The sequence below is a fragment of the Fistularia commersonii genome, chromosome 35 (assembly GCF_037954325.1).
Source record: "Fistularia commersonii isolate RoL2024-O1a breed Wild chromosome 35, RoL_Fcom_v1.0, whole genome shotgun sequence".
NCBI lineage: Eukaryota > Metazoa > Chordata > Actinopteri > Syngnathiformes > Fistulariidae > Fistularia > Fistularia commersonii.
In genome coordinates this window covers 2,066,214-2,086,401 of record NC_141318.1, presented here as the reverse complement: position 1 = coordinate 2,086,401, position 20,188 = coordinate 2,066,214, and the positions used below count along the sequence as shown (strand labels likewise).

The 20,188-nt window shown below is 45.0% G+C and overlaps 2 protein-coding genes across 5 annotated transcripts; both read left to right on the top strand.

Annotated features, from left to right (window-relative positions):
- The first annotated feature begins 616 nt into the window (after positions 1-616).
- rnf167 (ring finger protein 167) lies at positions 617-6,415 on the top strand. Of its 2 annotated transcripts, none has more exons than XM_086142333.1 (10): positions 617-1,051; positions 2,236-2,361; positions 2,447-2,527; positions 2,616-2,753; positions 2,837-2,924; positions 3,128-3,218; positions 3,401-3,506; positions 3,669-3,762; positions 3,927-4,007; positions 4,521-6,415. In XM_086142333.1, the coding sequence occupies exons 2-10, from the start codon at positions 2,257-2,259 to the stop codon at positions 4,937-4,939; spliced, it is 1,203 nt and encodes a 400-aa protein (XP_085998459.1). In that variant the 5' UTR covers positions 617-1,051; positions 2,236-2,256; the 3' UTR covers positions 4,940-6,415. The 2 variants fall into 2 exon arrangements, with proteins under 2 accessions (XP_085998459.1, XP_085998460.1); XM_086142334.1 differs by having other exon boundaries at positions 913-1,051; positions 2,241-2,361.
- A 2,728-nt stretch (positions 6,416-9,143) lies between these two features.
- Positions 9,144-19,413, top strand: srrt (serrate RNA effector molecule homolog (Arabidopsis)). Of its 3 annotated transcripts, none has more exons than XM_086142877.1 (20): positions 9,144-9,255; positions 9,986-10,104; positions 10,223-10,351; positions 10,431-10,580; positions 10,746-10,934; positions 12,510-12,679; positions 13,556-13,740; positions 14,834-14,947; positions 15,022-15,178; positions 15,249-15,397; positions 15,538-15,599; positions 15,687-15,765; positions 15,849-16,040; positions 16,148-16,321; positions 17,704-17,857; positions 18,255-18,448; positions 18,528-18,684; positions 18,775-18,867; positions 18,972-19,071; positions 19,158-19,413. In XM_086142877.1, the coding sequence occupies exons 2-20, from the start codon at positions 9,986-9,988 to the stop codon at positions 19,231-19,233; spliced, it is 2,643 nt and encodes an 880-aa protein (XP_085999003.1). In that variant the 5' UTR covers positions 9,144-9,255; the 3' UTR covers positions 19,234-19,413. The 3 variants fall into 3 exon arrangements, with proteins under 3 accessions (XP_085999003.1, XP_085999002.1, XP_085999004.1); XM_086142876.1 differs by having other exon boundaries at positions 9,187-9,382; XM_086142878.1 differs by having other exon boundaries at positions 9,197-9,382; positions 18,972-19,081.
- Positions 19,414-20,188: the final 775 nt, after the last annotated feature.

Genomic DNA, 20,188 nt, shown 5'->3' with positions numbered 1-20,188 from the left:
AGAAGGGCTGGATATTCAGAAGCCCTACACTTTGTCATTTTTCTATGAAATATTGTTTTCAAAATGAGTATCAAAGTAAATGTAAAGCTCCTGCGCACAAACTCATCGGATTTTTGAAAATACCGACATTTTAAAAAGCGATGATCGTGACAAGAACAGGACAAATGAGCTAGAAAACAAACACAATCATTGGAAAATCTTCGAGAAAGGAAGCAATAAAATAAGAAAAAAATTAAACAAAATAAAATAGAACAATATAATATACAGTTATAATAAGATAAGGCAAGCAGGAGTGCAGCAGGTCACTCGGGGTCGGAGGCCTGTGGGCGGCGACCCGCCCCACCTGGTTGATAATGGAATTCCTCGGCTAATTTATATGCTAATTGGGAGGAGGGGATTCTAATGATCACCCCCCAGGGTCACAGTCATGAGATAATCCCTTCTTTATCTTTATTTAGCAGTTAAAAGCGTTGCAAAGTCGGTAATCAAGTTCCACAGGGAATCTTTCTAGTCAGTGCATTGTTGCTGCACAATTGGTGTTATGCCTCATTCGACCACTAGGAGGCGCTGTTGAACAGAAACCCGCCGACCGTCTTTGTTATGGAAAACACGAAGAAGAGCCTAGGGGGCGAGAAAGGAAACAAACAAACGTAGCAGCTAGCTAGCCAGCAACAAGGGGGGAAAACAATCTCGCAGACTCCCGATAGTCGTCACGACGGACTAACACGATATCGGGTTATATTCTGATCACTATTGCGATATGCTGTGTGCGGACCATAAACGAGGCATATTGTAATCTGACGCGGAGACGATTTAACTGTTATCTAACGTTTGCCGTCGCCAGCCAAATATCAGCTAACGTTAATCCCCCTTCGGTTTTTGTTGTTACCTTCTCGCAAACGTCGAACAACCACCACAACAAGAACAACAAGGAGTGGTTACGAGACGGAAAACAAAACACTACGGGTGTTAGTGTTTTCACAGGGTGACATGTGAAGAACTGGGGTGGGACCTACGTTTTCAACACTGCCGACATTAGCAGAATACTGAGGTGGGTACGCTAGCTAACTAGCTTAAAATAACCGTTAGAACCCTGTTGAGCTTTTTGTCTTGGAATTTGTCGTTGACACGAAACGCTGAAGAAAAGTGGAATTCCAACAGTTCCCGATACTCATGGCCGTAATATTTCGCATATTCAGCTACATTCGGTCGAGTGGAAAAAGTAACGAGACGTCGAGGTTTCGTGTTTTGGCATTGCGACAGACGGCCACCGCTGGAATGGGAGGCTTTTCTCGCTTGCTAACTCGGAGTTGCACGGCTAACTCACTAGCCAACATGACATCCTCGGGTCCACATCAGCAAAAATAAAACATTTTCAATATCTTATTAAGCTTCGTCGCCGTTGTACTTTCGATCACGCGTTTGCTTTTTAACCGGAAAAGTCGAGTTTGACAGGAGTCAAAGTTGACTTTAACGCGGGCAGGAGGGAGGCGGAGGAAACGCGTGTTTAAAATGTTGTATTTTCACTTGAGTAATAAGGGAAGTGCACAGATATCAGCTGATTTGTAGAACACCATCAGCAAATAGTGATTTTGACTGAATGGGAAAACTTCTTTTACCTATTGATCTGAATGAAGGTTGTTTTTATCGTGTATCTGAGTGCAGGACCCCAAATCAAAGATGTTTTAGCTTCCATAATGAAGATTATGTTGAGGTTAATCTTGCCATAAAAAAGGAAGTACACCAAATACCAGTATGACGTCACTGCCAGTTTTAGTTGTTCAGATATGCTGGATTAGCAAAAACAATATACATTTCTCGCAGCTGATCTCAGAACATAGAAGTTAGGGAAGCAGAACGGAAGAGATAAAAAGAGATAGACTGATGTAAAAGCATCCAGATCGATATAAATTTGCTGCCAGCCGAAGGATCTCACTACGGAGGTTGAGATGAGATGAGAAACGGCTTTGTAAGTGGCTGAAAGCTGGCATGGAGGACATCGATTTCGGCGTCACGGTTAATATATTCGTGGTCGCAGAGCTGTGTGTCAGGAAAAAAAAAAGGCCAACATATGGTATTTGCATTTGCCCATAATTCCGCCCCTGGTGCATTTCTACTTAACATTTCCATGGGACCCGAAGTCACATGCACTCACATCCGGCCTCGCTGTAAGCTTTGCTTTGGTCTGAAATACTTTTTCCCTCCAGCATCCTGATAACTCTTTTTATCTTTCAGTTCAGCCGTAACCAGGCGAGGATGGTGCGATGCGCCGCGTGTTGGGCAGAGGCTCGCTTGAGTGTCCTGACCCTGGTCTTCTGCAGCACAATGGTTCCCTCACCCGTCCACGGTTACATCTATGCCGTAAGTACCCGCGCCGTGTGTGTGTGCGCTTTCACTTATATTTGAGTCCTCTGAACGTGTTGGAGATCACTGTTTCTTTTTGTAGCATTATAGGAATATGACCTCGATGCTGTTTGAGGACCTCCCCGCTTTGTTTGGATCACCACTCCCGAAGGAAGGACTAATGGTGAGAGCGGAGGAGTGAATAAACCATGCCTATTTATAAATACACGGTCAAAGTCCAGGGTGATCAACTTTCCTTCCTCATTTCTAAGGGCGTCTTGGTCTTGTCCCGGCCTGTTAATGCCTGCACACCAATGGACCCGCCTCCTCCGCTGCCGCGGTCTTATGACGCAAACACCACCAAATTCATCGCTCTTATCAGACGCAACGATTGCCATTTTGACCTGAAGGCAAGAGCTGTTTGGCTTTCTTTCTTGTAGAACAAATTGCTGTTGTTTCTGAACGGGGTCTAAACTGAGCCACTGGTTTGCAGGTTCTGCACGCGCAGCAAGCCGGATTCAGTGCGGCAATCGTTCACAACGTGCACTCCAACGTTCTGCTCAATATGAACTACAGCAATGGTAAAGTCTGAGAAAAAGTGCACGCTGTTTCAGACTTTGACAACAGAGCCCGAACACGAGCGCAGATATTTGGAAAGTGCATTTAAATATCTTGAACTTAAGGTTAACATGTGATCTAAAGGTCGATCACATCTATTGCTCGGGCTCTGCTGTTATACATCCTAATCTTTCAATAAGATCTGGTTTTGTTTTTCCCCTTCTAGACACTATTGCAGAGGAGATCGTGATCCCCTCAGTGTTCACCAGCGAGTACGCCTCCCAGATCCTCAGGGATTTCATCATTCCCGAACCAGGGTGAGCAGAACACCCATATTAATGGACGCAGGAACTCAAACACCTGACCACTTTCCTCTTTCCATCACACCAGCTGGACTGTATCTGAAATGTCCGTGGCAAAAGCTAAGGAGAGTGACGTGGAAGCAGGATGTTAGTTTGTTGATGTTTTTTTTTTTTTTTTTTACGCCTCGTCTCCACAGAGCCTACGTGATCCTGAAGCCGGAGTTTGCCTTTCCTCTCTCGTACTATCTGATCCCTTTCACCGGGATCGTTGGCATGATCATCATGGTGATGTTTGTCATCCTGGTGAGTCGGAACGAAGCGGACAATTCTCCTTTGGAAGGAGGTCGGGGTCATTTTCTTCATCGCCCGGAGCCTTGAATATCTCATTTAAGTGCAGACCAACGCGTCCGCAAGTGTCTCCCTGATTTCCAGAGCGTCAGTAGGTCGTGTCTTTCCCTCCCTCAGGTCATTCGCTGTGTGCAATACAGGAAACGGCTGAGAAAGAACCGTTTGTCCAAGGAACAGTTGAAGCGGATCCCGACCCACAGGTTCACTAAAGGTGGGGCGAAAAATATATTTGAGCAATTCTTCATTTGTTTCAGATTTGTTTGTGAGATCAACAGGGGCCTGAGAGGAGTCCGTTTTAGATCCCACACAAGAAAGAAACTATTTCAAATCCACATTAAAAGTCGTCTTTTTTTTTTTTTCCTGCAATTATTTCAGGAGACGACTACGATGTGTGTGCTATCTGCCTGGATGAGTACGAGGAAGGAGACAAGCTGCGCGTGTTACCGTGTTCACATGGTAAACGTTTCTTTTTTTTTATATATATATATATATATATATATATATCTGTCGATACAAAAACAAAATCAAATACATCTTTATTGTCAATACTGTCATATGTTTCACACATACAGAGGATTTCTCTGAGACCCAGGGTGCAGTATTAAAAAAAAATCTATAAATATCACAGACAGCAAGTACAATGGAGGCGACATGGTTATTGACAGTCAAAAAAAAAAGTGAAAAATTAAATCATGAAAAAAAAAATGTAAAGATTGTTCACTTATGGAAGAAAAATAACTCCATGTAAAAGCAAAGATTGGGTTTCCAAACTGTCAAGCGAACTTTCATCCAGTCGCCATTTATGTTATTGGGTTGAATTAAACCCCGAGCTTTGACTGCAGGCTGACTGCGTCATTACCCTGATACCAAGGAAAGCTTAAAAAATACCTCGTGAGGCTCAGCACTGTAAAATTAGATATCATTTGACTTTTACTTATCATGTTTAACTTCCCCCCCCGTCTCTGCCAGCCTACCACTGCAAGTGTGTGGACCCGTGGCTCACACAGACCAAGAAGACGTGCCCGGTGTGCAAACAGCGCGTCACCCGCACCAACCCGGAGCAGTCCGAGTCCGAGTCGGACGAGGAGACGGCCGGCGGGCGCGGGGAGGAGGACGGGACGGCGGGGGAGGCCGACTCGGAGCGCACTCCCCTCCTCCGGCCCTCCAACTCGGGCACGCCCGCCGGGAGCCCGGGGGTCTACGCGGCCACCACTATGACTACGGCCCAGTGCCTGGCTTCCCCCGCGCGCTGCGACTCGCCCGTCCTGGGCTACGAAGGCTACTACTCCCCGCAGGAGAGCACGGACTCAGAGAGCGACGGGGCCGGGGAGGACGAGCGCCACGACGACACCCGTCAGCTCATCGGTAGGGATAGCGTGCAGACCTGAAGGCTGGGACTCGGCTGCCGTCGCTCGGTCTACCGCGCGAAGAAGGAAAAAAAAAAAAAAAAAAGGGGTTTCCTCTTCTGGGCTTTGCTCTTATCTCACTGTACTCAAAAGGAAAGATGCACAGACTTGTCGGGAAATTAGCCGGTTCTCCGCAGCTAGCGAGACCAGATGATAGATCCCCTCTTCCAATTCCGTGCGTTACGGATGCAGGAAACCTCCCTCTCCTTGTTAGCTTAGCACAGCCCGCCGTGCCAGTAGTCTACTTCACACATTCCAGCAACCTCCCAAAACACTCCTGCGTCTTTTCATTTCAACATTGTTCTCTCTGCCGTGTCATCGCAGCTCAAAATAAATTTACCCCCAAGAAGACTTCCCACATTGACACCACTGCAAGGGATCCGAAATTATGGGACACCTAGCTTTTTTGTTGTTTTTTTTTTAAGCACGGGAGGAACTGCTTCCCCTGACAAAATCCACCGGGTGTCGAGATCAGGTCACACAGTTTGTGGGTAAAGAAACGGTCCAGATGGAACAACATCTTCGAAACCACACGCCATTATTATGTAAAAGCCACAACATGCACACAAGAGCATTGAGGGAGTTGTTGAAATGCAGATATGTTGAGGGGAGGTCTGTCGCCATGGTAACCCACAGAGAGGGGAAGGGGGTCAATCCTCTGGTCTTGCGTCGGGGCCGTCGACAGCAGGCTGATTTCCCTGCGATTTCACACTCCTTAAAAACATCCTACTCACAGATTGTTGTTTTTTTTTTTTTTCTTTTTCTTCAACCGTAACCGAATCCAGGTGAGCGGGGAAGGCGTCTCGCGTGTCGCACGTGCACGAGCACGAGCATCGGGACTCACGCCTCACCCACATCACCTCCCCAGTGTTTGTCTCCATCCGCCTCCCCGCTTTGAAGGAATCCCATTCTCCCCCGTCGGGCTGAACGCCGGTCTCAGTCTCGGCGTCGTCTCAATCCTCGTTTTCTACGGGACGCCCGTTTTTTGACAGTAGTTTTATCTTAATTCTGTCTCGCCGGTGTTCTTTTCACATTTTTATTTTTTTAAACATATATATATATATATATAAATATATTCACCACGCAGTTAAATCAATCTACAGTAGGATACTGTTTCTGATTTCTGTTTGATTTTACGTTGTTTATGATAAACCTGCCTCGTGTAAAATACCTTTTTAGCTTTATTCCAGGTTTTTTTGTCGAGTCGATCGAAACTTCAGGTGCAAAATGACGAATGAAAGGTCAGTGGGAACAGTCGAGGCGACGCCGGTCAGTCTTTGTATTTTCAATAAGTTAGCAAATGTAGATTTATGAAAATAGTTTTTAATTTTGATATCTTATCCGAAAGCGTCAGAAAGCAGAGTTTTAATGTTTGCTCTGGAGAGGTGGCGGAAGGCGGGGGAGGGTAAACTGTGATTTAATTCAACGTGTTTGGTTTTTAACCAGAAATAATCCCCCGTCGAAGCCGACAGCGTCGGAGCTTTGCCTTACGCCGGCCCTGACGCACATCTATCTGTCAAAAGGAACGGTTTGGAAACAGAAGGGACGGAATTCTAACTCCTATGTTGACATTTCCTCCTCTTGTCATTTTGTACTTAACCTTCTTCTTTATTTTTATTTGTTTTTTTCTCGAAACTCAAGAATATTCGCTGCGTCTTCAAATATTTGCGTATTTTATGCAGCGGGACATCAACTCTGTTAACCGATCCAGATATTTGAACAGCGGTTCGGATGTAACATCCGCTTCCCGAACACTAACGTCCCTGACAGATAACACACACACACACACACACACACACACACCGTCAAGCCACACACTGTAAGCGATCAGGCATACATGTTTCAAGTCAGTCACGCCCGAGCGTGTGTCCGCACTCGGCTGTATAAATTCCGACATTCCATATTTATGTTTATCCCCTGATCCATTCGATTCGAAAAGACTCCACGCGATTTGCGCCGTCACAAATAGAACAGCTGATTTTTTTTTTTTTTTTCCCACTCGCAGTTTGCTTTAAATGTCTTTTTGTACTGTAGTTTATTTTTCTCTTTTTTTTTTTTTTTTTTTTTTTTTTTTAATTATGTCTCTATTTTAGAGACTCAATTGTCTCATCGAAGCGGACGGAAAAGTAATCACTAATTTCCCTGTCTTCTTTTTAGAATGTGCCTAGTTTATCACACTTAAGTAATAACATAATGTGCTGTGTCAAGTATAATTCCCATGTATGAAGGAGGAGGGGGGTGTCAGTGTGCGGAGACGCCGCTTTTTAATGTGGGATGAGTCCAAAATTAAAAGTCTGAAATGGGATTGGTGTTTTGTTTTGTTTTTTTGTTCAGAAATGAAAGTATCAACACACAAACAGACACAGGTTCGGATCGAATAATGTATCAGTGACCCGGTGGGTTCAGTACATCTGCGTCCTCAGTATTTCCACATCCTGTTGTCATGACGTCATGTTGTTAACGTGCTAAAATCTGTCTTGATCCGAACGTCTTAACGTTTGTGCAAAATCACCAGGAGACGGCTTTTTAGTTTTTCAATATTTCTGAGAGGTGGGGGGGGTTGATGTCAATCCGTTTTTTTTTTCAATAATTTAATCATATTTATTCAGTAAAAAGAATCATTCAATAGGGTTGCCAGTGAGGCTTAAATGACTGGAAAATACAAAATAATCAATAAATATTTTCATATATAAATATGTATTTATATATTGAAAATAATTACTCATGTATGTTTTCATAAAAAAAAAAAAACTGAGCCATATGTTGAATAGGGGGTTGATTTAGGAAAAAAATAAATTAACATATGCATTAGTTAATGTGTGCCCCCAGGAGTGCTTCTTAGTCATTACATCATTTTCTTTAGCCCTGTAGGAGCGATAAATGCATTTGTGCCTCGAGGAGAAGGAGACCCATTAAATAAAATAAAACTTTTAATCCCCACTAACAAGCTCCGGGTCCTTTCACTGTCATCATTCCTCTGATATTTAATCACCTCACCTGCTGCTCGGGAGAAAAGACACTTTTTTTTTTCAATGCAAGCTGCAGCAGCGGCCGCATTGTAGTATGTGAGTGTGTGGGTGATCCCTATTGAGTGTGTTTCTGGGTTTTCACCCAGCCGGCGTGGAGGTTAAACAACAGCACGGGTCATATGGACGTGGATCGTCTAAAGCCTTGGCATCGCTTTCCAGTGCAGAAAACTAGAGCGGACGAATATCCTTCATCAGACTCGACGGCCACGGTTTCCGGCATCATCATCCTGATATTTGTTTTTTTTTGGAGTGAAATCGTGAACATGTCAAGGTTTCGGTCAGCCTTCGCTGTACTCAGACTGACTTTCCTGCTTTTCTGGAGCGTTTCTTTGTTTGAATCGCTCCGATCCAACGGTCAGCAGGAGGTAAGGGGTTTTTTTTTTGTTTTTTTTTATATGTTTCTCATGTCATTTCAGTAGATTGTGATTTATCATAATTTTAATTCAAATTATTGTGGATGTGCAAAAGGCTTTTGTAAACTTGTGAGACGATGTGATATGTAAATGAGACGATCTGTTTTGATAGGGTTTCAGGGGAAATCTTCCGTTACCAGACGGGGGGACGGGAGCCACCCTGACCTCTGGATCCAGCGGCGGCCGCTCCTTCCTGTACCAAGGGGAATCCACGTTCATTGATGCCAACAAGGCGCAGAGTGAAGTGTGGCCCTTTGTTATCCAGAATTATATGAAGCATCAGTTGCGGTTCAGGGGAAGAACAAAGAAGAGCATGGGAACAGGAAATGCCTTGTAGTTTATGTTGAAGACTTAAATAAAACCATTGAGATGCATCTAGTAAAATATTCTTCACATGTCAGACTTGTTGCTATTTTTTTTTTCATATTTCAGGAACCTCTCATTTTAAGTCCAAATACAACCATTTTATTTAATGGCGAATGTGAACACTTTCATATATATCTACCTATTCACATGTTTTTGGATTATCATGATTTTTGAGCAAATTCAAACAAAACCACACAGGCTGCCTGTGTTTGAATAAAAAAAAAGTTTTCCAACCTAGATATGACTCTATTTTCTAACAATAAATTATGATAAATGATTTTGATAATAAATTCTATAATTCTATTTTGATTTTAATGCTCCAAACGGGCTATGGGTGCGTTTACACCCCCCCGCCACTAGGTGGCGCCAGTGAGCCCCGTCGCTTGCTGGGCAACCGAAAGTATCGCGCTGCTGCAACGAAGGAGAGTGACGAGCAAGTAGAAGAAGCCGAACTCGAGGCAAAGCATCCGAACGAATTATAATTAGAGAGGTATTCTGTTGTTGTTTTACTTATACTTTATCTCAGCGAAAGGCATATTACGATATTTAGGAGGCCTTTTTTTTCATTGGTTCTGGTCTCACGTAAGACCAACACGATGCTTCCGTTTTCAGCTAAGGTAGCTCTTTTTTTTATTAGCAAATGTTGGATAGCATCACTTTAGCTAACACGCTACAACAACAATAACGTAGCCAGTGTATTTTGCTGTATTGTGCAATAGGGATTGTATCTCTGATTATTCGAGTAGGTTATAATCTTTCTCCGAATTTCTCCGTAGTAAACTACATTGTCCTTTCTGATAAGTAATCCGGATGTTAGCATCATATGCTAACGTCGACGTCTTTGTGAGTGATTGGCTCGTTTTGTTAACCTGCGTTCATCTTAGCCAGGGAATTAACTTAGCACGTTAGCTTAGTGAGAGAACATAAATATCTCACATCGAGAATCATAAACCTATTTAAAATCATAGACATGATAACGAAATTGATATTGAATAGAAAAGCAATGTACAAATGACGAAGCTATTGAAAAAGGACTTTGATTCACAATAACACTGTCAGTTTCTTGTGTTTTTGTTGCTTTGGATAAACCTGTCAGTTCAATGCGATCGTAGGATGTTGCAGAAATGAGAAGGCACATTATCTAATAGCGATGTTTGACTAACAGCAGCTCTGGTAGACTCCCAGTGTTCCCCTTGAGCCTTGCCTCTGTCCACATGCAGATGGGTGACAGCGACGATGAGTATGACAGGAGGAGGAGGGACAAGTTCAGACGGGAGAGAAGTGACTACGACCGCTCCAGAGAGCGAGAGGACAGACGCAGAGACGACTGGAACGACAGGTCACGAGAGATTCCCCTACAAAAAATGAGAAAAATGATAAATTCAGCCTTCAGGTGTACTGTGAGGACACGGACTGACATCATGTGACCCTCTCGTTTCCCTATTTTAACCCGCCAGAGAGTGGGACCGGGGTAGGGAACGCCGAAGCCGCGGAGAGTATCGGGATTATGACAGAGGTCGCAGGGAGAGGTTTTCCCCCCCGAGACACGACATGAGCCCCCAGCAGAAACGCATGAGAAGAGACTGGTGAGCGGCTGCGATCAATTCGCGCTTCAGAAATCATACGTGTTATAGTTTTTGTAATCCTCTACGTGGGCCGTGGCAGGGATGACCACGGTGGCGACCCGTACCGCGGCGGTTATGACTTGGGGTACGGTGGTGGAGGAGGGGGTCCGAGCTACGGTCCCCCGCAGCACTGGGGTCACCCCGACATGCACCTCATGCAGCCTCATCACGGCATCCCCATCCAGGCAAGGTCAGAGACGCAGAATGAGTCATTGAATTGCATTTTATTCCTCCGTCACTGTTGTTCTAAAACAAGCGGAGCCGCGCATCAGCGTATTCCCTCGCTGATGTGAAACTCCCAGCACCAGACGTATCCACTCATCCGCAATCCGTCCCACCCTGTCTCCCTGCTCAGGCTGGGTAACATCCACGACATGGACCTGGGTCCTCCGCCCCCCGTTATGAAGAGCTTCAAGGAGTTCCTGCTGTCGCTGGACGACTCTGTGGACGAGACCGAAGCCGTCAAACGCTACAACGAGTACAAGATTGACTTCCGCCGGCAGCAGATGCAGGAATTCTTTTTGGCTCATAAAGATGAAGAGTGGTACGACCTTAAATACACTTGCTATGCGCCGCTTGCGATTCTTAGATTTGAACTTAGTTGTCGGTTTCCCAGTAAAAGTCACATAGCGTTTGCCAAATGTTTCGTGTTTACATTTATTATTATTGTGTAGACATGATGTACTGTTTGATTATAAGCCCTCAGGTCGGGCCTGGTCCTGGTCAGAAACGGTGGCGTCACAATTACCTTTAAGATGGCTAATTTTATTTTTTGCTATCCTTAAAATAAAGGTCGCAAATGTACATTAGTGACGACAGTTTTGAATATGGTATTGAAACGAGCTAAGTTATAACGATGCCACGGTCGATACCCGTTTAGGTGACAAGGACATGGTGGTGTTTGGGTTCTTACTTTGGCATTTTGGAATATGATTTAGTCCGCTTTTGCTGCTTGTTAAGGATATTGTTATTTATCTTAATATCGATGGCCTGCGTAGATATCACAAGGACCAGGCCCCGATATCAGTGCAGCATGTGATGTGTTACACTGCCGTAATGCTCTTTTTAACGGAATATCAACCCTCGGGTGCCGAAGGTGAACAAAAGACGAACTGGGAATACGAAACGAAACAACGATTGGGCGATTCCCTCCCAAACGCTTGGGTTGATTTTCTCGTTTGACTTTGCAGAGTTTTGACACTTGTCTCATTCCTGTTAACCCCGTATTATACTTACTTCACAGGTGTCATGCAAAATTGTTCTGTTTGACATAACCACCCTTCCTCCCCTTTTCCCCCCCTCCAACCCCCTCCCTCCGCTATTCCCACTACTGCCTTGACGACTTGTTTGTCGAAGACGAGAAAAAAGTGGAGCTCCGCAGGAAATCGGTGTTAGACAGCGAGGGCACGCACTGCGCACAATGCAGTTGCACTTAGACGCAAAGTACCAGGGCTTTTAGCTAGACAGGCATGTGTTTTTTGTTTTTTTTCCCCCCCGCGCACGGAGATTTTTGTTTCCTCGTTTCATGATTTTTTTTTTTTTTGGATTTTTTTATTTTTTCATTTTTTCTGAACCCCGTCCGATTTCATTTTTACATTCGGATCGAAACGAATCCCAAAAGCGAATATGTGTGTGTACAGACACACCATTGGGGTGAAGCGGAGCGCATTTTCACAGAAGAGACCCCCCTCTCTGTATTTATTTGTTATTAAACTGGCAGAGCAAAAGGTAACTGGTGTTCACTCAATGATAAACATTTTCATGTGAAGTCTTTTCAATATGTCAATGTTGAATTTCGATGTTTCTGTTGTGGTTTTAATTATCTTTTTTCCTTTTTTTTTTTTTTTTCTTTTTGGCAAGTTAATCTCAGATGTATTAATTCATGCACAGTGAAAGCTAACACAAGGACTGGACCGTACACATGACAGAAATCTTAATTTTTGATTAGTTTCATTAAATTATGACATTATTATTATTTTTAAGTCATTTATTGAAAAACAGCATACAATGATTTTTAGTGTGTAATTTTCTTTCTCTAACTTTTGCATCCCGTTCATCCCGACCCTGGTCATTCCCTTCCCTCCCCGCTCTTTTGTGTGATTAAAAAATCGGGGCGCAGGTTCAGGTCCAAGTACCACCCGGACGAGGCCAGCCGCCTCAAGGCCGAGGCCCGGGGCGCCCTGAACAACCGGCTCAACGTCTTCATGTTCCTGATGGAGAACGGCTGGTACGACAACGTCTCCCTGGACATCGAGCAGACCCCGGCCATCATCAAGGTCCTGGACGCAGGTAAAAAATAGGGTTCGATTTAAAAATGTCATTCGCTCGTTCGTTTATTATCTTCCCATAGGGGAAATTCTTTTTTTCTCAGTTACTTATTGTCAATAAACATGAACACAGGTGGTCCTCGGTTAGCGACGACTCGGAGTTACGACGGTCTTTGTGATGTTATTAAAATACAGGACTGTCTCAGAAAATTAGAATATTGTGATAAAGTTCTTTATCTTCTGTAATGCAATTACAAAAACAAAAATGTCATCCATTCTGGATTCATTAAAAATCAACTGGAATATCGCAAGCCTTTTATTATTTTTATATTGCTGATTATGGCTTACATCTTAAGAAAACTCAAAAATCCTATCTAAATATTAGAATATCATGGAAAAGTAATTTTTGGTTTTTTTTTTAATTGCATCACAGAAGATAAAGAACTTTATCACAACATTCTAATTTTCTGACAGTCCTGCATACGCTAATAATTAGCATGCAGTGCGAATATAAACATTATAGGAGAAGGAAAGGTAAAATAGCACAACATAAATATACTGTATGATAAAATGGTAGAAACGGTGTTTCGCGGAACAACAAAATCGCTTAACATGGAAGTCAACCCCGTCGTTAAGTGAGGGCCATCTGTAAAAATATAAACAATCAGACGTACACAAATAAATAGTCAGCAGAGGGAACGACAACATCAAGGATTAGAATGGACAACGGAATGTGGGGGAGGAAAAAAAAGACGGTAAGAGTGAAAACCTGGTCCACCAAGTTGATTTTTCTATCTGCGTGAAGAGCGACGTCTCTCCATCGCAGCAGGAAGCCGTGCTCGGTGTCTCCGGTGGAAAAGGTCACCAGTGGCGTTAAATGGATCTTGTTTACCTTCAGCTGTGATTAAGATGGAAGGAGGGACGGATCACGACCTCCGGATCCTGGACCTGCCGTCGGAGGAGGAGGAGGAAAGGGAGCGAGCCGGCGTCGGGCCGGGGCTGGCAGAGCCTCAGAAGAGAGAAGACCCCAAAATTCTGGACGGGGAGCGAAAACCCGCCGCCGTGAAGGACAAGGATGAGAAGGTATGTTTTGTTTTGATTTGTTATCTACTAGATTAGGGGTCGGCAACCCTTAACACCCAAAGAGCCATTTGGACCCGGGTTCCTCGGAAAAGAAAACACCGGGAGCCGCAATTACTTTTTGACGTCTAAAATAAAGGTACCGCTGTATATATTGCTTTTTATTGCCTTTACACTTTGTATAAACAAGTGTGTAGCTTCTGAAAATCACAAAGTATTACGGAGAAAATTTTCTTTTATTTACGTAATGAACTCATTTTGAGCTTTGGGCTTTCAGAGCGTGTAGCGGAGCCTTGACCTGAATTTTAAAAATAAATCGGGAAAAAATCACTGTCAGTAAACAATGAAAAATAAATATTTGCAAAATATCTTCATAAATATTCATTTTACCTGGTTTATGGGACTTCTGCTCCTTCTGAGATGAGATGAGAACGACTTTATTAATCCCAAAGGAAATTGTTGTGCCAGAGTTTCAAGTAAAAAGACATAACAGTAATAGATAATAGTAGAAAGGAGGAAGAATAAGAAATATAATGAAATATGTATTGTCTTAACTGTTAGCTATAACTACAACAGCTGTAACTGCGCTCAGCATCTGCAAATTTTACCGGCTGGCGGGTATGCCGGCTTCCGCGAGTGTGACGTTATTTTTAGCGGCAAAAAATAATGAATATAATCTTATTTAATATTTCAAGATCACAATCTTCCAACTTGGAACTAAAAGTAAAAAAAAAAGGAATTAACACAAATGAAATACACTTCAATTAGATTATTTATAATTATTATAATTATTTATATATCTCTATTTGACTGAGTTAGATGTTTTTTATTTATTTTTTTATTTTTTTTTTTGAGTTTTATTTTATTTTTCGCTTGCTAGTGAGGAAATAAGTGACCTATAAAGAATATTGTATAATGTGTATCTTGTTATGAGGTTTTGTAAGAATGTGTGTGACTGTTAAGGATAATAAATGTTAAAAAAAAAAAAAAAAAAATTATAATTTATTTTCCCAAGCCAGTCGGAGCCGCAGTGTAAAGATGTAAGACTAGGGGGTGGCGAAGCCTCCGGGGTTGATGTTTATAATCCACGTCACAGGAGGAAGGCGATCCTGCAGGAGCGGAGGGGGCGAACCGGGCGGCGGAGGGCGGCGGCGTCAAAGAGGAGGCGGCGACGGACGCCGGCAAAGAAGAAATGGCCGTCCCCAAGAAGGTCGTCTCATCTAAACCGTGACGGCCGACATCCGTTAAAGATGGACGTCTGAGCGTTCTCTTTGTCTCCCCCAGGCGAGGAGGAAGAGGCTGCGGAGCGGCGACAGCGACGACGACAACGCCAGCGCCTCGGAGAGCGACTCGGACTCCGAGTCGGACTCCAACTCCAACTGCTCGGAAAAGTCCCGCAAGAAGGAGGAGGACAAGGACGATGAGGAAGAGGAAGCGGAAGGTGAGGAGCGAAATGTTTTTTTATTTCTGTATGAGTTTGTCACCGCCGTTCTTCCCTCTTCCGCCCGAAGAGGGTAAGTCCAAGGAGAAGGTCGCGGAGGAGGAGAAGGAGGTGAAGAAGCCCAAAGACGACACCCCGAGGCCGCGGCCGCTCCACAAGACCTACTCCCTGTTCATGAGGAACATCGCGCCCACCATCTCCAAGGCGGAGATCATCGCTGTGAGTCCACTCAAGCTGCTTTTCAGTGTCAATGTAGAACCGTTGAGATGTTCGGATGCAGAAACTTGTATTTGAGCAACTTAGGGTCTTTCCCGATAACCAGGTTAATATCCGTAAATGTCGTTTCCTCCCCCCGCCAGCTGTGTCGGCGATACCCCGGTTTCCTCCGCGTGTGCCTGGCGGACCCTCATCCCGAGCGCAGGTGAGCTTCCAGAGAAGGGAAAAACATCCGGTTCGGGTTTATCGCGGGTTCCGGCAGGAGGCTAAACCGTCTGAATCGCCGCTGCAGGTTTTTCAGACGTTGCTGGGTGACGTTCGACCGCAGCGTCAACATCAAAGAGGTCTGCTGGAGCCTGCAGAACATCCGGGTAGGAGGTCCCGCTAAACTCCCGGCGTTAAACTTTATCCTACTTTGAACCCCCCTCGTTTATCCGCCATCCGCTCTTTGCAGCTGCGGGACTGCGAGCTGGCTCCGGGGTTGAACCGGGATCTGGCCCGGCGGGTGCGGAACGTGAACGGCATCACTCAGCACAAGCAGGTGCTGCGCAACGACATCAAGCTGGCCGCCAAGCTCATCCACGCCCTGGACGAGAAGGGGGAGCTGTGGAGCGTCAAGCCCCAGGCGGACGTGGCCGGCGCCGGGGTACGTTTTTTTTTTTTTGTTTGTTTGTTTTTCCCCCCTGTCGTCGCAAGAAAACCCACGGAATGATCAAACCCGCCACGTCCCGTTTGTTCCCCGACGCGCCGCAGAAACTGTCGGACCAGAACCCCATCCTGAAGAACATCACCGACTACCTGATCGAGGAGGTGAGCGCCGAGGAGGAGGAGCTTCTGGGCTCGGCCAGCGGGATGGAGCCCGAGGAGAGCAGCAAGGAGGGGAACCCCGCCGAGATGACGGTGGAACGCGACGACAAGCTCGCCAAGGTCAGCGACCCAGTAGAGTAACAGCGGCGTAGTTGAAGTATCTCATCAATTTAATCATTTTTTATGCAAGCTGAGGAATTAAATCCAAATGAAGTATAAACTCCTAATCTCGAAAGCGGAACCGTGACTCACGAGTGGACTTACGGGTTTTCCGTCGCTCGGTTTTTTTTTTTTTTTTTTCCGGTTTGTGATCCGAGCCGAGATCTGCCTTACGGGGATTTTGTGCGGCAGACGGCGCCGGGAACATCGACGGACGAGGCGTCGGAAGACACGCTCAAAGTCGGTTGGGGACGATTTGATGGTTTTAAAACAGTGGTTCTTAACCTTGTTGGAGGTACTGAACCCCACCTGTTTTACATGCGCATTCACCGAACCCTTCTTTATTGGATGGAGGATCGTTTCGTCGATGGGTACAAAGAACAGGCAGAGTAGCCTTTTCATGGAATCTGGCTCCCTTCACCTTGAATTCAGCAAGCGCTATGTTCTTGTAGTTCCCGTTTCCACGCAACTGAAGGAAGCCTTCCCTTAGTTTTGCCGGTGCTGGACTAGAATTGCTCATCTTGTCATTCCAAATCATGCAGTTAGGACATCGATTCCAATCGCGTTCCGTCATACATGTGAATCCGTATTGTACGTGTTCTTCCGACCGCTTTCTTTTTTTGCCCGACATAATTAGTATGAAGGGATTAAAATATTAAGAAAGAAATCACATGACGTACCATCACGACAGTCACAAGTTACTACAACTGAGCGCGCCAAAATCCCCGCGGCACGGATAGGCCGAGCTATGTGGCGTGATCACCTGCGGCCGGTGATGTCATCACCAATGTGTGTCTTGACCTCCGCCGAACCCCTGAGACTGACCCACCGAACTCCTGGGGTTCGATCGAACCCAGGTTAAGAACCACTGTTTTAAAAAGAGGAGCGGCTCCACTTAGTCCATAAATGAAGTTTGGATGTAAAGTTAAGCAAAGTGTGCACGTTCCTAGCAACAATCCATTTTAGCATTTAGTGTGGAGCCAGTAAGTGAGCGACAGATCACGATTGCAAAACTCCTCCGTCCATCTCTGCCGCCGCCGGCATCTTTGTCGGAGCTCCAATCTGAAAAGGAAAATACCAGCTCGTTTGTTTACGTTCTCTTAATATGTATCATCTTTTCTACATTATCTATAAAGTACATTTTTCCTATTTAAAAACATAACAAAACCGGGGGCTGCATTGAATTAATAGCGTTTCAATTCATTCTAGTGGGGAAATTTAATTTGATATACGAGCAAATTCAGTTACAGAACGAACTAAACTCGTAAGTCGAGGTATTCCTTTTCTTCTAATATTTATTTCTCACGCCGCCTCAGTCTTCCTCACGTTTCTTCCTCCCCCAGGTGTTGGACCGCCTGATCCTGTACCTGCGCATCGTGCACTCTATCGACTATTACAACGCCTGCGAATATCCCAGCGAGGACGAGATGCCCAACCGCTGCGGGATGATCCACGTCCGGGGTCCCATCCCCCCCAACCGCATCACCCACGGAGAGGGTGTGTGTTTTCGCCGCCGTGGGCAAAAAAAAAAAAAAAAAAAAAGAGGGTTGTCTCCTGGCGTCTTGGGAAATTCAGTAAAATGAATTTAGCAACTAAACTGTTGTGTTGCGTCAGAGCTCCCTGGAAAAAAAAAAAAAAAAACAACTCTAAAAAGCAGTATAAATTACTTTAAAATTAGGAATAATATTTAAAAAAAAAAAATGAACTAAAATATTCTTCTTTTGAATTAAATTGGTTGTAAAAAAAAAAAAAAAAAAACCCAAAGGATTTGCTTGTAAAATTTAATGCTAAAGCCATTTTCACAGCTCGAAAGCCAGGTGTCCCTCTGTTGCTATGACAACGTGAACGCGTCTCTTTTTCTGCGTGAGTTTGACGTACAACCTTCCCCCGGCAGTGCAACAGTGGCAGAAGATCGTGGAGGAGAAGCTGAGCCCGTTGTTCAGCCTGAAGGAGGTCCTGTCGGAGGAGGAGGCGGCCAAGATGGGCCGCAAGGACCCCGAAGAGGAGGTGGAGAAGTTTGTCTCGGCCAACACCCAGGAGCTGGGGAAGGACAAGTGGCTCTGCCCGCTCAGCGGCAAGAAGTTCAAGGTGAGCGTCGGAAACACGAACCGAAGTTTACCGTCTGCCGCATTCGCCTCGCTCTTTCTGATGGTCTCGCGAACCGCAGGGTCCAGAGTTCGTGCGCAAACACATCCTCAACAAACACGGGGACAAAATCGAAGAGGTGAAGAAGGAGGTGCTTTTCTTCAACAACTTCCTGATGGACGCCAAGAGGCCGTCCCTGCCGGAGATGAAGCTCCCTCCCCTTCCGGCGCCGGGTCAAGGTGGACCCGCCCCCTCCTGGCTAATCCATCGTAGCGATGACGGATTGAGGCCTGGAGCGAACCCCGGTGACTCTCCCGTCTGTCCCGCAGGTCTGCTGTCGCCCAACATGCCGTTTCCTCCTCAAGGCCCCCAGGGTCCGATGGGCTTTGGACAGCCCCGACCCCCGCTGATGGGCTACGGTGGTACGTTCCATCTCACCGAGTCCCGATTCCTTGTGATTTTTAATTCGGAGGGGATTTTCCGATCACTGTTCATACCCAGCTGAAAGTGTGTTTTCGTTCCACAGGCGCGCCCCCGTACCCCCCGAACCAGTACGGAGGAGGCCGTGGCAACTACGACAACTTCCGCGGTCAAGGCGGCTACCTCGGGAAGCCACGCAACATCAGGTGAGACCAGGTACCTTCATCACGGCCAGGCTAGATTTCCGCTGCCGGACATTCCTCATCCGTGACGGTTTCCTGTTTTCCTCCAGGATGTCACGAGGCGACCCGCGGAACATCATCGAGTACCGCGACCTGGACGCTCCCGATGACATGGACTTCTTTTGAGAGGCCCCGCGCAGTCCTTCCCGTCGCATCATCCGCTCCCCCTCTCTCGTTTTTGCGGCTTTTTGAAATCACGTGCTCATCTCTTTAAACCGGTTTATTTTTTAAAATTTTGTAATTATGTGCAACTTGACAAATCCTGGCTGTAAAGTTGTCGCTCAGTAAAGTTGTGTTCTAATTACAGTCAAAGTTGTGGAGTGATGTGTGAGACACCAGAGACGAGTAAAAACACAAACGAAGGAATACGAGCCTGAGTCAGCAAGTTCTCCAGATAAAAAACAAATCACCAATGAGAAACGATGTTCTAACATCAGAAGTAGAAATGAGAAAAAAAAGGAAAAACAATTACAGAATACACTTGAGATTTTAAAGAAATGACCTTCCGGTGTGGATTGCGTTAAAAACCCCTATTTTAATCATAATAGAAAATAAAGTACTTTTAACTACATGCCTGGAAGTGGGTGAGGTGGTGAACTGGCGCCCCCTAGTGGTCAAACAATGGAATTGCATCAACAGTTTGGGACGCTAAAACCATTAAATCGGTTGAGTGGAAATTTGTTGAACCTGGAAGATCAGTTTTATCATCAAATCCCAATAATCATCCAGATTTGTTCAATTTTATTGCTGCTCTTAGATATTTGGGTCCCGATTATTTTCTGCAAACTGTTGTTCTGAAATTGTTACTTAACCTTTATTTCAAAACATCAACTTTTCATGACACTATTAGTTTAATGAGACCCCCTCAAAGTAAATCAGCCAATATGACCAAGGCTGTTTGTAACTTTTTCAGTGATCCACACAGATGTTACAATCTATTACAATCCACTAGAAAAAAGTCAAAAATTATGACGACTGCTCATTAAAAAATGAGCATCTTTAGTTGTGTCATTCAAGCAAGTTAACGGATTTTAACAATGAAAACAACAATCGTGTATATTGTATAACAATCACAAGTTCT